The 16874-nt window shown below is 38.8% G+C and overlaps 1 protein-coding gene across 1 annotated transcript in view; it reads left to right on the top strand.

Moving 5' to 3' along the window:
• FAP (fibroblast activation protein alpha) overlaps window positions 1-13223 on the top strand; it is an 83813-nt gene extending 70590 nt beyond the window's left edge. Inside the window, exons 22-27 of the mRNA XM_055397367.2 lie at window positions 1063-1117; window positions 9064-9163; window positions 10339-10403; window positions 10875-10947; window positions 11208-11281; window positions 12832-13223. Of these exons, the coding sequence (XP_055253342.1) occupies window positions 1063-1117; window positions 9064-9163; window positions 10339-10403; window positions 10875-10947; window positions 11208-11281; window positions 12832-12933 (469 nt within the window). The 3' untranslated portion in view covers window positions 12934-13223. The remainder of the gene's footprint in view (window positions 1-1062; window positions 1118-9063; window positions 9164-10338; window positions 10404-10874; window positions 10948-11207; window positions 11282-12831) is intronic.
• Window positions 13224-16874: the final 3651 nt, after the last annotated feature.

Here is a 16874-nt window from a genome sequence, read left to right as displayed (position 1 = left end):
AATGAGTTTATTCAGGTATAGCAGAGGAATTGCAGTTCTGGACTCACAAACTATAGCAAGCTATAGGCCAGTTCATTGAAAGTTTGGGATAGGCTGTATTATAGGCATGGAATATAAAGAGGGAAGAGTTCAGTGAGAGTCTGTTAAAATAAAAAACAAACAGAGTCCAACTTTGACTACTACCTGGGCAGATAAAACTAGTCCCATCATACAAACAAAGCTCAATTCAACGTATTTTGAGGAACTAACCTGACTTTGGTCATTTCTTGTTCTGGTCTCTGGAAACCATAAGCAAAACTTTCCAAGGCTGATATGAGGCCAACTCCCTATCATTTAAGAAAATTTCAGTAATATCAGTTTTCTGTACATCAGGCATATATGGAAACCAGTCTCTCAGTCCTGAGAGCACCTGTGTGAGATTTTTCATTTTTATTTTTCAGTGCCATTTTAGATTGAAATTCTTTCACATTAACATGTAAGCAAACAAAATATAAGAAATTAATAAAATTTAAAACAGGAACAACAAAACCATTTTTTTTCCCCCAAAACCTGCAGATTTGGAAATTTGGTCCCACTCAAAATGCTGTTTCTTCTGGTATTACTATGAGCCTGTCTCACTCTCTTTTTCACTTATAAGTAATTTAACTACATTTAATATTAAACTCAAAAACAGGTAGCTGTAGTCTGAGAACCTGAACTAACCATTTACTTGTTCAGTGCATTAAAAAATTACTTCCCCTTTCGATCAATACTCATTGCTGAATATGAGCTTCTTCATCTGAGCCCCAAGTAACTCACCAGGACAATTAGGGTAGGAGGCCTTACAGCCATGAGAGTACGACTCAATAGATGTACTATAGAGTTTAACAGCTCCTTTTATCCTTTGCAGAAAACATGATAATATTATTTTAATTATTTGTAAATGCAACCTTATTATGCATGTGTTTAAACAAAGAAAATGTAGCGTTTCCATTAAATCTTTGGATTAAATATGCTTGTGTAATGAAGTAAATGTCATGTGTACACACTTAAAATTCTAAAAATTTGTTTCTTTTACTTTAGAAAATTCATAGAAATGGGTTTCATTGATGAAAAAAGAATAGCCATATGGGGCTGGGTGAGTTGTTTTATATGTTTTATGCCTGTTATTTGGTTCAGCAATCATCATTTTCTAAAGTGTTCGCTTATAAGATTTCTCATGAAATGTTAATGTTGCAACATAATTTGATCTGTCAATGGAAACAGTCAATTTGGATAATCTGGGCTTCAAAGTGGTGGCTTTAAGTGTTTGTTCCTTTTTTAAAAATCATTTTGTTTCTCCCTTGTATAGAAAATTAACTCATAATTGATACTCTTTCACTTAATTTCCGCTATTAGAGTATATAAAACTGAATCATATTTATCAGAGGTTTAATTCCCTTTGTTATTTTAGAGTTAACATATTTCTTTTATACTTCATCATTTCATTTTAATGAAAAGCTAAGATAAAGTTGAAAACTACAGGAAATTTCAAAGTATAAATTCCTTAGGACCCAGTCTATCCCAGTCATATCTTGGCTATTTGATTCTTATTTTTGTAGTCAAATTTTTTCCCAGAACTAATGTTAATTTCTGCTAACTGGAAAGAAATAATTATTTATTACTAGTTATAGGTCGTGGCGATCATTTCTCAAGTTTGAGAAACTATACCGGTTTTCTAAATACATACTGAAAGAAAGTGGTGACATTTACCAGTCTCGGGCAATAAAGTCACTGGAAAGTTCAGAGAATTATGGGAAAGAGTTTAGAATCGCCTATTATAAGTTATGATAATCACCCTTCAAAGAAGATTTCCTGTTTCACTTTTTGGTCTGAATTTGTACATTTGCAAGTCAATTTGCAGCCATTTGTGCTTGGGTTGTTTTCTTGGCTGTTTTCTGAGAGCGGCCTGCACAAGATGGAGGGAATGAAACCCAATATTGAAGGGAATCTGCAGGATTCCTCTCAGCTCAGTGACCAGATGAAGAGCTGTTATGAATTTGTAGAAAGTTGTTACTTTGAGCCATTTGGTCCTTCTTAAAACTATCAAATGTTAAGTATCAAAACAAAATGGAATTCAAATGGGTGGAAATAAATGAAATATTTTATAGTGAAATATTTCAGATAAGACCTTTCTTACAATCCGTTTTTATAAAATTTCCTAAAGTAAATTCTTGAAAGATTCACATTTTGAACTGAACACTTACATATAATCATGAACATTTCTCTCAGAGTTTCACTTTGCTTTTACTTCAGGCTTTGAAATAACCATAAAGTGAACTTTTAATTTCATTTCTAGAACATTCTAGGTTGAAGTACTTTGGTAGAGAACCACATATGTAGATGATTTAAGAAACCCATTCATTTCATGAAGGAGAGTGGGCTTTATCCATGACTCTGTAACATGTTTCTCCTCTTAGTTTTCTGTTTCTGTGATCATTATACTCTATTCATCCTTTAAATGTTGGTGGTTTTCTGGATCTGGTCTTGATTCTCACTGTTCTTCACTTTCTTGGGAAAATCCACATGGTTTCAAAGACAAGACCGACTGCCAGATGCCTGCCACTAGCCCCCACCTCTCTCTTCTGAGTGCCACATTTCAAATGTGTCTTCCTGAGGCCTCAAGCTTAACTTGCTGAAGTTAAACATACTATGTTGGTGTTGTTCAGTCTCTAAATCATGTCTGACTCTTTTGCGGACCCTTGGACCATAACCTGCCAGGGTTCTTTCTCCATGGGATTTTCCAAACAAGATTATTGGAGTGGTTGCTATTTCCTTCTCCAGGGGATATTCCCAACCCCAGGGTTGAACCCACATCTCCTGCATTGGTAAGTGTATTCTTTACCACTGAGGTACCAGGGAAGCCTTAAACAGATTATAGTCTACTTTTAAAAAAATCTTCGTCTTTAATGAGGACCTTACCACAATACTTTGGCCACCTCATGCGACGAGTTGACTCACTGGAAAAGAGTCTGATGCTAGGAGGGATTGGGGGTGGGAGGAGACGGGGACGACAGAGAATGAGATGGCTGGATGGCATCACCAACTCGATGGACATGAGTTTGAGTGAACTCCAGGAGTTGGTGATAGACAGGGAGGCCTGGCGTGCTGTGATTCATGGGGTTGCAAAGAGTCGGACATGACTGAGCGACTGAACTGAACTGAACTACCACATACCTGAGCTCCCAGGTGGCTCAGTGTTAAAGAATCTGCTAATATACTGGAGATGCAGGAAACACAGGTTTGGGAAGATCCCCTGGAAGAAGGCATGGTGACCTACTACAGTATTCTAGCCTGGAGAATCCCATGGTCAGAGTGGCCTGGTGCGTTACAGTCCATAGGGTTGCAAAGAGTCAAGACACGACTAAAGCCACTGAGCATGCACAGCATATACCAAGTCACCCAAACTCATAACTCTAGAGATGCTTTCAACTTCTCCAGCTCCCTGACTCCAATATTCTCTTGATTAGTAAATTCTGTCAATTCTGCCTCCAAATATCTAGTCTATTCTCATCATCCTCACTGACATTATTTTAGTTCAAGTTTCTTTATATGTAATTTAAACCAGAGCTTCTCAAACTTCAGCTTATATAAGCATCACCTGAAGAACATGTTAAAGCAGTTCCCAGGGCCCTCACACCAGAGTTTCTGATTCTGTACTCCAGAGTAGGGTATGAAAGTCCACTGGCATGGACCATAGGTTGGGAGGTACAGGTTTAAATCTTGCAGTTGTCCCTTAACTAGCCTCCTTGCTTTAGTTTCAAAAGCTCCAATGTTGATGAAATTATTGTTCTAAAACACAACTCTTTCTATGTTGCTTTTTTGCTTATATTGCTCATATATATTCTAGGGCTACCTGCTGACTTCAGCCTAGTGCCCAAACACATTTACTTGCATGCAAGGCCCTTGGCAATCTGATTGCAGCCTGCTTTTTCTGTCTCATCTCCTACTTCTCCCCACACCTTATGAATAATCTGATTTGTCTGGGCCTCCTTTTTCCCATGAGTCAGTCACTCCTGTTCCATGCACCTCAGTGCCGATCCTCTTCTTCCATGCCCCATGTCTTCCTCTCTCCAAAATGCAAAATTTCTACTTATTCTTTTAAGACCCAACTCAGATATGACCTTTGTATGCTCCAATAGCTCTTTATTACTGCTCTTATAGGAATTACCGTTTTATCTTATTTGTGCATTGTTTTCTCTCACAAGGATGTAAGCTCATCAATGGAACGGACTTTGTCTTTCAACTTTGTTTCTCAAACGCTTAGCGCAGTATTGGCCATCTTACATATCTATGAGGCTGTTTAAGCTGAATTTAATCCTGTAAGTTAACGTTCCTCCAATGTGTCATATTAGTACCATGAAATTTGGGGGCAAACGTTCTCTGGTCTAATAATTTGGTAAATGATGAAGTCTATATAATAGTGCATATAGTTCCATGAAGAACAGTAAAGAAACCTGTTAGTTTTTTTAAATATAGTATTACCAAAAAGTATTTGATTCCATGGATATCTCTTTGAGAAGTGGTCTTGAAGTCAATAGGGAGTGAAACTGGACTCTTAGCAAGATACTTGGCAGCATAATGAAGAATGGCCTGATGTTGGGAGAGGGAGTGGCTCAAAGGACTAGGAGGGATATAATATTGGCAACAAATACCAAGGGCCTGAATCTAGGCAGTGAAGAAAGGGGCAAAAATAGGTCGAAGTTTTGTGTGTTCTTTTATAATATAATAAGCAGAAACCTATGGGAAATTGGAGAAAGGAAAGAGAAAGATGTTGAGAACGACCATTTGGGTTTGTTTACCTATTACTGTGTTCCATAAGTATCTGTTTCCACTAAGTATTCCACCTTGCTAAACTGAGAAATACACTAAAGCTAACTACACAATTTTTTCTTTGGCCAGTTGGTCAGTAAGTTACAAATCATACATTTCCCTCCATTATCCAGAGGGATATCCAGGGAAGAGAAGGCATTTTCATTGTACCCTTTCATTTTTCTGGCACACAAACTAAAGTCTGCTGCTGCTGCTAAGTCGCTTCAGTCATGTCCAACTCTATGCGACCCCATAGACAGCAACCCACCAGGCTCCCCCGTCCCTGGGATTCTCCAGGCAAGAACACTGGAGTGGGTTGCCATTTCCTTCTCCAGTGAATGAAAGTGAAAAGTGAAAGTGAAGTAACTCAGTCATGCCTGACCCCATGGACTGTAGCCCACCAGGCTCCTCCATCCATGGGATTTTCCAGGCAAGAGTACTGGAGTGGGGTGCCATTGCCTTCTCCCAAACTAAAGTCTAGTAGCCTGGTTTTTAGCTGCTGCTGCTGCTGCTGCTAAGTCACTTCAGTTGTGTCCGACTCTGTGTGACCCCATGACGGAAACCCACCAGGCTCCGCCGTCCCTGGGATTCTCCAGGCAAGAACACTGGAGTGGGTTGTCATTTCCTTCTCCAATGTGTACTATGTACTCAGCCCTATGCTTAGGAAGTGTCTGTTATGACAGTGGTTCTGACCTGGGAAATTTTGCCACTCAGGGGACATTTGGCAATGTCTGGAGACACTGTTGGTTTTCAGAACTTGGAGAGTGCTTCTAGCATCTAGGGAGTAGAGGCCAGAGATGCTGTCAAATATCCCACAATGCACAGGACAGCATCCAACAGAAAAGAATTATCCAGCCCCCAATGTCAATAGTGCCAAGGTTGAAAAACCTTGATTTATATGAAGAAAAATTAAAGCAATTATTCTGACAATTGAAGAGCAGCAGGAGTTTTGCTAAATTATTAGAATAACAACCTCATTTATGGGCTTTGCTTTGTTAATATAGACCTAGCCAGGTGGTGTTGAATAAGCATTAGTTCGTGATTTAATCTTAGTTCCTTTCTCTTCCAGTGACTAATTATAAGCAATTTGAATTGCTATGTGTGATCAACGATGTAAAAGTAGGACAAATGCACCTCTAATGAGACTATATTAGACTCTGAACTTAAAACTTCCCAACAAGGTTGCCCTAATGTAGGGTTAGAGAGGAAGTGGCTTGTTGTCAGATGTCCTGCAGTTGAGTCTCAGCTCCACTGCTTACTCTAAATTTATTCTGAGCCTCAGTTTCCTCATCATGAAATGCAACAGTAATTTCCCCATCAAGTCACTGTGAGAGTTAGATGAGTTAATAGGAAAGTCATATATTAAACAAATATTGATTCTATTCCCAATGTGTTTCAGATCGTATCATCAGTGCTAGAGGGGACATTCATTAACAAGATGGACAAAAATTTCTACCTTTCAAGTTGGGAATGGTTGGGAGAAAGGCAATAAGCAATATAAATAAATAGCACAGATGGGAAAGAATGATTGGTGCAATGGAGAAAAGCAAAACAAGAAAGGAGTAGGGAGCATCATACAAGGTTGATGCAGTTTTAGATTAGAAGGACAGGTGAGACTTTTTTTTTTTTTTTTGAGTTAAGACTTGAAAAAGGAAGGAAATAAGCCATGCCAATTGTGGAGACAAGAAAATTCCAAGCAGGGGTTGGTGGCATTTGCAAAAGTCCTGGGACTAGATCATGCTTGGAGAGTTCAAAGAACATTAAGAGAGCCAGTGAGCAGAGAGGTGGGATGGGGGAGAAAGGAGACAGAGCCTGTAGGACCACAAGGACTGCTGCAATGACCTTAGCCCTGCAAATGTTAGCTAGTTATTAGTGTTGCCTGTAGGCAAAATAGTCCAGTCCAATTTATAGCTCCCAACAGAATACTGTTCCATAAATCCCTCAAAATTCTGTGCCCTTCTAAGAAAGTTTTTAAAGATACCCTTCATTTAAACAAAATGGCAAGGCATCTAAGTGCAAAGGACAAAATTCTAGAATTCTCATGGCCAATCTGCTCCGTGGGTTCTTTTCTTACTGCATCCACCCACTCTGCCTTGGAGCCCCACCCATGGGAGAGCAGAAAAAAGTCAACTCGGGTGTTTTTTTTTTTTTTCTCTCTCTCTTTATTTCTACAATAGAAACAGCTTTTCTAAGCTGCCTGAGAATTTAAAGTACACCTTCTTTTGTTGTGCTGCTGCTATACTAGTTTTGCTTTTACAAATTTCTGGAGACAGTGTGTTCATATCGAAAAGGTGAACATTTTATTCAGATACCACACTCTTATCTAATCAGTGAATAAATACAGATTAATATTTTTATAATTTCTAAGATTTGGGACAGAGATATTCAAAACCCTTTTTACTATATGCAAATGGTCTAATTTCAAATATCATTCTGTGCTATTTTGTGTTATGGGGCGTACAAGAGGAAAAGCAGAATCCAGTATTATAACTGCAGTGAACATACTTTTCCAATGAAACCGTAAACAATCAAATTTCTAAAGGACTCAGGCTTACTCTCAGTCAGTCAGTTCAGTCGCTCAGTCGTGTCCGACTCTTTGCGAGCCCATGAATCACAGCATGCCCTACATGCATTTAAATCTAAAATTAAGAACGAAGAAGAAATCTTTCATTTCAGTAATAGTTGTTGCTAACCTACTAATCCAAACAGATTATTTTTATAAGTAAAAGTTTGATCCTGATGAGAATTTTCAGTTATCAAAATTATTTTAAAACCCACATATTCCTTCTGTTTTTAAAATATATTTTTCCTCTATTAAAATACGTTTTAGTTCTCCTCCAAGTATAATGAAAGGAGGCCACGGTATAATTGGAGCTGCCTCTTTTAGTCTGTGTTTTGTAGCCAAGGGTCCTCAGTAAGATTCCCTGGAGATGGAAACATAAAACTGTAAACTAGTTAGAGCATTCTTTCTCTAACAATTGAATTCAGCAAGAGGGTTTAGCTGATCCCTGCAGGCCATGTATTTCATGGATTAAGACTAGACCCCGGTCACTGACCTGCTGCCTGATTTCACCAGGTCTGTCTTCTGTCTCTCCCTTGCTCTGTAGGGCTCTCACTCCCACCCTCTCTTAAGACTGACTTTTCTGTGGCAAAAGATGATATGATCTCTCCTGACCTGAGGGCAGATCATTCCCAGAAGTTTGTGGTAGTAACAAGGCACACCCATAGTTAGAGAGCCATATTGTCCTCTTTTGATTTGTAGGAATGTTCCTGTATTGGGACAAGAATAATCACATCATAATCTAGCCCAGACATTGGTGGGGTAAGGGTGGGAGTATGACCAGGACACTGCTTAATCCACGTGCCCAGAGGAAGCATCTCTCTCCCAACAGGTAGACAAAATTTGCCTTCTGGGGGAAGATGCAGCTTTATTATGAAGTTCTCTGTTCATTTCTTCATTTTCAGGAAAAGGTTCAAATTTCCAAGTGACACAGACACACATCTCCTTCTGTTATCAGGGTCACATTTCTGAATCACCTACCAATTCCCTGGTAAAGAAAAGTGATAAGTGCTAAACCTGCTTCAGACTCTGCAATTTGTATGTCCTTTTGTGTTTATGTTTCCATTAAGTTGAGGTAGTAGGGGCAAGTAAGATTTGTTAAGGCACCAATGGCTTTTCCTCCTTTAGGCTTCTGTGCCAGAAATCCTCAAAACAGAATACATATATACAAACTCTGGCCATCTCTTAAACTACACAAAAGGTTCTTGTGTCATTCCCTTGATGTTATCTTTTGAAAACAGCTTAAGTAAATACACAGATATAAGTTCTGCCTCACATTACTGTTGCACATTGTGGAATGTATCTTGCTTTTACACTGGGAAATTATCTTTGTGTGTGTGTAATTTTTAGAGTAAAATTCTGCTTTTGCCATAGCAAGGTCCTGGTTGGAAAAACATAGAGGCATGGGTAAAGAAATTTTTGCAGAAAAATTGCAGTTGTATCTATCTCTTAAACCGTCCCCTCCATATTCTGATCATCACACCAAGTATTTGTAATTGACTAGGGTGAAATTGTTGGAACTTGCTGCCAAAAGTGCAAGATAGACATTTAATCTACCCAATCCATATTCCCCAGCTCCCATCCGCACTTATTGTGAGTAGAATCATTACACAAATATGTTGGAGAGTTTAGGAGAGTGAATCTGGGACTGACTCCTAACAATGTCTCTACAGTCCTATGGAGGTTATGTTTCATCGCTGGCCCTTGCTTCAGGAACTGGTCTTTTCAAATGTGGGATAGCAGTGGCTCCGGTGTCCAGCTGGGAATATTACGGTATGGAAACATTTCATAAATGTTGCTGCAAAAACATTTAACACATAATTACTCTATATTTAAGGTTGCTAGGAAAACAAATTATGCAGTAAAATTCACCCCAGCATCACTGGGAAAAATATAATCTATAAATGAGGTTGTTTATATGATTCATTGTAGTCACGTTGCAACAATCAAAGAAATCTTAAGACGAGAAAGGACTCTTTCAAAACCCAATGAATGTTATTCTCTCCTAGAAACCCTGTGCCCCCTGATGAACCAAATCTTTAAAAATCAGAGCTAACTCTGTTTTTGCAGACACACAGGTGCAGCCAAACTGGCTTTTAAGCAGTTCTTAGGGAAAATCAGGCCAAGCCAAGTAATTCACCACACAACAGTTTGCAGCTGCCTGTTACATTACTCCAGAAGTCAAAGAAACAAAAAATTTGTTCGAGAAGTATATCTTCCATATCTGCCTATTTTTATGATTAACATCAATGCACGATGACTATTTGGAATTAATTATAATGAACGCACAAAAATTAGCTTTCATTAGATCCTCTTCCCTGTGTTGAGGTCAAAATGAGGCAATTGTGACTTGTGAATCTTTATTCAGAGAAAAAAGTGTGTTGGGGGTGAAGGAGGAATTGGGGGACATATTTCTATCCCAAATTAAGAGACCAATGAGAGTACTAGAGGTGACTGCATTTGTGATTTCTTTTAAAATGGAATGAGGTCATTCCTAGCTCAACATTTCCCCCATCAAAGAACTCTGGGTAGAAGTGAAAACACTGAAGAGCTGTCCCTTCCATTGTTAGGTGCTCCTGTTTGCATAATCTTCTCCTGCATCTCCTCTCCAGGCTTGTTGAGACAACTAGCAGAGCAAATGACTAGGGTGGAGCAGTACAGAAAGGAAAGCAAGACCTTTCCTCAGCAGCTCCCCCTGGGAGATCGAGGAACTGGCTCAGACAGTAAAGAATCTATCTGCAATGGAAGAGATCAGAGTTTCGATCCCTATATTGGGAGGATCCCCTGGAGAAGGGAATGGCTACCCACTCCAGTGTTCTTGCCAGGAGAATTCCACTGACAGGAACCTAGCAGGAATGCAAGAAATCAGACATGACTGAGAGACTAATACATTCACTACCCAGCCTGAGTTATCACATGCAAACCTCATGCTCTTACATATTTTACAGCATCTATCTACACAGAGCGATTCATGGGCCTCCCAACAAAGGATGATAATCTCAAGCACTATAAAGTAAGCATTTTCTGTTTTATTTAGGTCATTAATTTATTTCTTATGTGTTAAATAATTGTAAAGCAGTCATTCAGAGTTTACACTTCTGCTGGGTCCACAAGCAAATATGATGATCTTTTGTCAGCTGTAACACACCTTACTAGAAAGGAATTAACTCCCTTTGGATTCTACTTTTTCTTTCCTCATCCTCCTCCCCACCCCCAACCCCTACACAGCTTGAGCGGGCATCATTTATGCCTAAGGTCTCACTCATATGTAACATATGACACATAAACTTTCAGTTTTTCAAACTAAGAATCAGATGGAAGTAATGCAAATGATGATGAAAATGTGTTGCTCTGACTCTTAAATATTTATCAACCAAAGCAATACATAATTTCAGTATTGGTGCTAAGTCCATTGCACAATGATTTAGCTAGTTTTCTATTAGAACTTGCAGCAACTAAAATGTTAATTTTTCCCCTTTTCCAGAATTCAACTGTGATGGCAAGAGCAGAATATTTCAGAAATGTAGACTATCTTCTCATCCACGGAACAGCAGATGGTGAGGTTTAAGCAAGACTCTTACACATAAAAATACTGAGCCAGCATCACTTTGTTTAAGAAACATTAAGCATCCTCCTATGCCTGTGCTCAGGGTCAGTACCTAAGAGTCAGGGACATTTCCATAAGCGAGTGTGATTACTCACTGCTGACAATGTCAACTGCATGACTAGATAATTGTTGGTGTTCATTTCCAGGCAGTACATTGTCACTCTGCTTTCTGGTATTTAACAGCACTTTAACTCTCTCTCTTTGTTGCAGATAATGTGCACTTTCAAAACTCAGCGCAGATTGCTAAAGCTCTGGTTAATGCACAAGTGGATTTCCAGGCAATGGTACATGATTTCGTTTTATTCAGGTTGATGGCCTTAGACCCCTAAGCTAAAAGGAGGACTCTTCTTCTTCTTCTTCTTTTTTTTTTTTTTGCTAAAACCTGACAAGAAGGCTATTCAATAGAGCAGGCAGAACATTAGCAAGTGACTTTTGGAGCTTCCATGAACTCCCTGAGGGACACTAGGCAAGCCACGCCACCTCTGCTGACCCCAGTCGAGTCATATATTAAATAAAGGCATCCACAAGATTAGAGGTTTTTCTAGCTCAAACATCCAACAGTTCTATGGTCCTACATACTGAATGTAGCTACGTGCTTCAAATCCCTATAAAACCTCAAAGCAGCCAGAAGATTCTGTTTATTCAGTAAGAAGCCATCACAGAAGGCTGTCAGAGACCTCAGAGGCTCCCAGAAATCATGCGGTTCCACTCAGAGCTAGAGAATCCTTCCATCTCTGTGTTTTCAGTGCCTGACATGTGCTTGGCCCATCACAGAAGCTCATATTTTCCCTGACTGAATGAATGAATGAGCTAACTGTGAAATCCAGTTGCTTGAGGAATGGAAATGGAGACAGAGAGGAAAATAAGGCAAAACCCAAGTCAAGGGAGACAATCCTTGGTGGTTCCGTCCCCCTTCTCCACTTCTCCCTCACTTGCTTATGTTGCACAAGAACCTAGAAAAGGAAACCCTCCTTCTTTTGGAAATTTGGCTTCTTAAAATAATTTAGAGGGTGAGGTGAGACTTTTCTGGTCTTTTTTTATCCCCTTTACCATTTTTTAAATTGTGACTCCTAAAGTGCATTCAACTCATAAGAATATAGTATTACATCAATAACCACTAGCCAACTTTATTCAGGGAAAATCATCTTTCTGGCATCTCTCCAGCAATAAAATTTAAATCCATAATACCATCTCCCTGTTTTTTTAAAAAAATAATACTATTTTTAACTCCTATGAAGGACGTTTACGGTTATACGTATTGTGAATTTTCTACAATAGAGAGGAATTAGATTCAGAGGCTAAAAGTTTCATGGAAATTTTTAGCTAGAAGGCACCTTAGAGGAAGTGAAATCCAACCGTCTCATTTTTCAAATGAAGAAATCAAGCTCTGGAAATTCAAAGTAACCAACCCAGCACCCCAGTTCTGGAACCCAGGCTCGGAATCCCAGGGTGCTGGCCACTGTGAAAGCTCAACCACCCCAAGGCGATATCACATATAGGTTTAAGAGTACTGGAGTGGGTTGCCATTTCCTTCTCCAGGGGATCTTCCTGACCCAGGGATCAAACCCAGGTCTCCCACACTGTAGGCAGATGCTTTACTGTCTGAGCCACCAGGGAAGTCCAAGAAATATGAAACAATGGTGAAAGTTAGTAAAACGGCTTTAAATCTTCTTGTTCTTCATGTATGCATGTAAACTATTTTATTTATGCAAGTATTCTTAGGTATTTCAATGGTAATAGAAAAATTACCAGGTTCTGAGAGCACAAAAAAGTCAAAGCCGGATGCACTGTGTGGTTGCAGGAATAAAATAAGTTTCTTCCCTTTGTGTTTCAGTGGTACTCGGACCAGAACCATGGCCTATCCGGCCTATCTACGAAGCACTTATACACCCACATGACCCACTTCCTAAAGCAGTGTTTTTCTTTGTCAGACTAAAACGATACAGATACAAGACTGTATCACAATCTGAACACTTCCTATAAATGCCTCAGACCGTTTGCTTGTTTCACTCTTTATGCTGTTAAATGTTGGTATAAACAAACACACGAATGTTGTTCTGAAGTCTGACAGAAGATTCAGAGGACTCAGAAGTTCAACCTAAATATTGTTTACATTTTCTTGCACTCTGTGAAAGAAGGGAAAAGGAGGCCCTGTCTTTTGCTTTGGACACAAACAGTGTTTTATTACCTGTTCATCTGAGGGGAAAAGAATAAAATCAGAAGTTAAAATGCTATTATTTTCTCTGTGTTCATTCATTTCAGGTTCCAGTTTCTATCAGAGAAAGAAATGCTTGTGTTAGGCAAATGCTTGAATAATAGGGTGGTCATGGAGGAGAAGAATCTAGAAGCAGTTTTGGATTTTTGTAAATAGAATTCCAAATGCTGGGAAAAAATAGCTCAGAGTGTGCAAAAACATTGTTCAGAAATCAGGTTGGCGATACATTATGTAGAGGCACCGTGACGTTTGTTCTCTGTGCTGTCCCTTCAAGAAATGTTTATTAAATTTCTCCCAGAAGATTTCTTATTGTCAAAAGCATTTGATAAAGATAAAGTCAGAATTTTGAATCCAGGCTCCTTTTAAGAAATGCTTCAAATTTGGAAATGTTCCTATTTTAGATCCCTTTTTAGAATGAGTAATGGTAACTGTCTTCAGATTGCTGCGCCACATCAAACTAAATAAAACAAAAAATTAAACAAAATGGACATCAATAGCTAGAGAAGGAAAATGTTACATCTATGAGATTATTCTGAGGTTTTTGTTCTACAAGTTTATTTGAAAAAGAAAAAAATACCAGAAGGGGCATAATGCCTGCAATCCCAAAGGCAACGCTCTGCCAGTAACTGTCCCTGTCAATTAGAAACACAGACAGTGTTCCATCTCTGTGATGACCGTAGAATTAAAAAGGTCCACACCAGGTCACCATAAGATATCTCTGATGAATGTTGAAAGTATCCATGAAGCCACCACTGAGGGGACTTTTCATTGATATGGTTCCCTGCATTGGATTACCCTGGATGATTTCTCCTCACCCTCGGCTTGATCCTTCCCAATGGTAGATAGGAGACTCTCCACCTCTGTCATGCTGTATAACCAGAAGAGACATGGAAACTTACAGCAGGAAGGGGCCTCAAAGGTATATACCATAGCATCTTCTAGAGTTTTCTGATCTTTCTCAGTCCAGAACTCTTTCTCCTATGACTTTCTGAAATCATGCTCCCATTCAGGTCACAGAGTCCCACCTCACCTGTCAGGAAGGGCATGTTGTGGATGTCAGGGGGACTGGGCAACACCCCTACAGATTCAGGACTGGCCATAGCCCCTCTGCACATCTATGCAACAGCTGATGCTCTGAGGGTTGGAGGGAAGCTATTGCTGTCCTTTTTTCTTCCACAGGGAGCAGTCTGTAAAGCAAACCCAAGAAATTTCTGCATAATTTACTCCCCATTTGCTCTCTACAACTAGGAAATGAGGACTAGCCAACAGTCATTGCCTGACACTCTATCAAGGGAGATACCAGGGCAATTACAAATAATAAGGAAGTCTTTTAACCTTCACTTATTTTCTGTCTTTGTGAAATATGTGAAGCTGGTATTTAATATCAGTGTGCAGATAGTCATCTCCAGTCTCAAGCCTTGGCTCCCACTACTGTTAGAGGTAACTTCTATAAGATAGATTGCCGTTTTCTCCAAGTGGAAATCTCTAAGGATTCTCCATGGTCTGTAAAATAATATTGTGGATATTCGATGTAGAACATTGTCATCATCACAGAAAGTGCTATTCAGTGGTGCTGTCCTAGAGGAATCTTCACAGACCATATCTTGGAACATAGTATACTGCATAGGCTCCCCAACCGCTGAATGATTGAACAACTCAACTCTGTGCTCATGCGAGACTCAGGCTTTCTACATCACTGTTAATGCAACCTTCCCTAACTCCTCAGGCAGAATTATCCAGTGGCTCCTTGGGACTGTGTGTGTTTATGTACTTATCTATTCATTCAAAAAACATTTGTCCAGTTTGTCTATATACCCGACACTATGCAAGGCTTTGGGGACATAGTGCAGAGCAAGGAAGCAATGAGAGTGACAGGGTTATTTTGTAATTTTTTTTTTTTAACATTCACATTTTGTACAGATTTACCAGATTTTTCTTTGGGCTTGGAAAATAAGAGGTACATAAAGTACAAAGATTTTAGTAAAAAATACCAAACTAAAAGGGATGATTAAACATCTTATCGTTTCTATTTTCAGGAAGTGAATTAGAATAATAGCTATCCTTTGCGACACTATTCTTGCATATGAAATTTGGGAAGGAGGATGTCCCACCATATCAATTCACCCTGCAGGGTATAATAATCTTTATATATTGCAAACTCGAGATTTTCCTGCATTCATTCAACAAATGCAATTTGTTTAGGTACTATACAAATGTAATTTAGGTACTATAGGTGACCTTCTCCCAAAAAAAGATATGTATGTTAAACAGTATGCATATCTTTAGGCAGAGCTTAAAGTCTGTAAAGATAAGAAATGAATGTAACTACAGTGCAAGTTTAAATGAAATCAGGACTCTGGGGGTAGGATTCTTGTATGCGTTAGAGGAAAACCATAAAAAAAAAAATGATGCCATTTCAAAATAATCTCAAATTTTAATCCTGCCATACTGACCTTAGTGGTATTTCAAAAGGTTTCAAAATTCTGAGTGACCATCATATATTTGTTAGCATGAATGAGAAAGAAGCAATAAGAAAATGGGTATCTTGCTAAATTTGATACAAATGAGGGAACCTTTATTGAGGCTTAATTTTTTTTCAAATTTTCTTCAAAGTATGACATGTATGATTTATTTCCTTCAATAAACATTTTTTGACTACCTATGCTGTGCACGACAGTATTCTGTGTCCTGCAGGGGTTGCAAAGATGAATTTTTGTGACAAGTTCTCAATTTCTAGACTGTTTCAGTGAAGGCGACTTAACGAATCTGATTTTCCCAACATTTGAGCATTTTTCAGAAACTGACAGATCTTTATGCAAATGTTGTTGCCAAGCTGTTTGTAATGGTGAAATTATACTTTGACAGTAACTCTTTAAAATATATTAAACCCAGCTAAGGTTTTCTTTGAAATGTTGCCAATTAAGTGACTTTAATGAGCTTCTTGATGGTAATGTAATTAAAATTCAGATGTTCTAATTGTAAAAAAAAAAAAATACAGTTCTGGGAAACTTAACAGTAAAACAAGCAAATGTGAAATGAAGTAAGGCTAATTTAAATGGTGATTATGTGGTCTTCTGAGAAGATTCTATGAAAACAATGCTTTCAATTATCCTGTTTGTAAAGAAGAAAGATGGCACCTAACAGATATTTTAAATGTATCCCGTAAAGTAGATATTTCGAGTTTATCTAATAAAACAGATTAAAAAATTCTGAACACAGGCAGTCATTCCCACCTTGTGAAAGAACTGCTAAAACACTTCCTTGGCTTTGGTTACAGGTATCCTGGCAATCTGAAGTGAAACAATTTCTAATTCAGGGAGAAATTAGTGCCTGGACCTTACCAAGCTATTCACGGGAGAATAGATCTGGCTCCTAGTCTCTACTGACCACCTGCTCAGATTATTGGCATGCAATACCAGCATGCTGGTCACAGACACTTCTTTTTGACATACAGGTAATATCATTGGCAAGCTAGAGCAGTAGGATTTCATTCTATTGGCCTCTAATTAATACTATATTACTTACTCCACCCACTTGAAAAATGGCCTGACAATATGTGAGTGAAGTGAAAGTTACTCAGTCGTGTTTGACTCTTTGCAACCCCATGGACTGGAGCCTGCCAGATTCCTCTGTCCTTGGGGATTCTCCAGTCAAGAATAGTG

This window comes from Moschus berezovskii, chromosome 2, assembly GCF_049115385.1.
Source record: "Moschus berezovskii isolate FMDL1 chromosome 2, NW_MosBer_1.0, whole genome shotgun sequence".
NCBI lineage: Eukaryota > Metazoa > Chordata > Mammalia > Artiodactyla > Moschidae > Moschus > Moschus berezovskii.
This window is presented reverse-complemented; position numbering and strand designations above follow the sequence as displayed.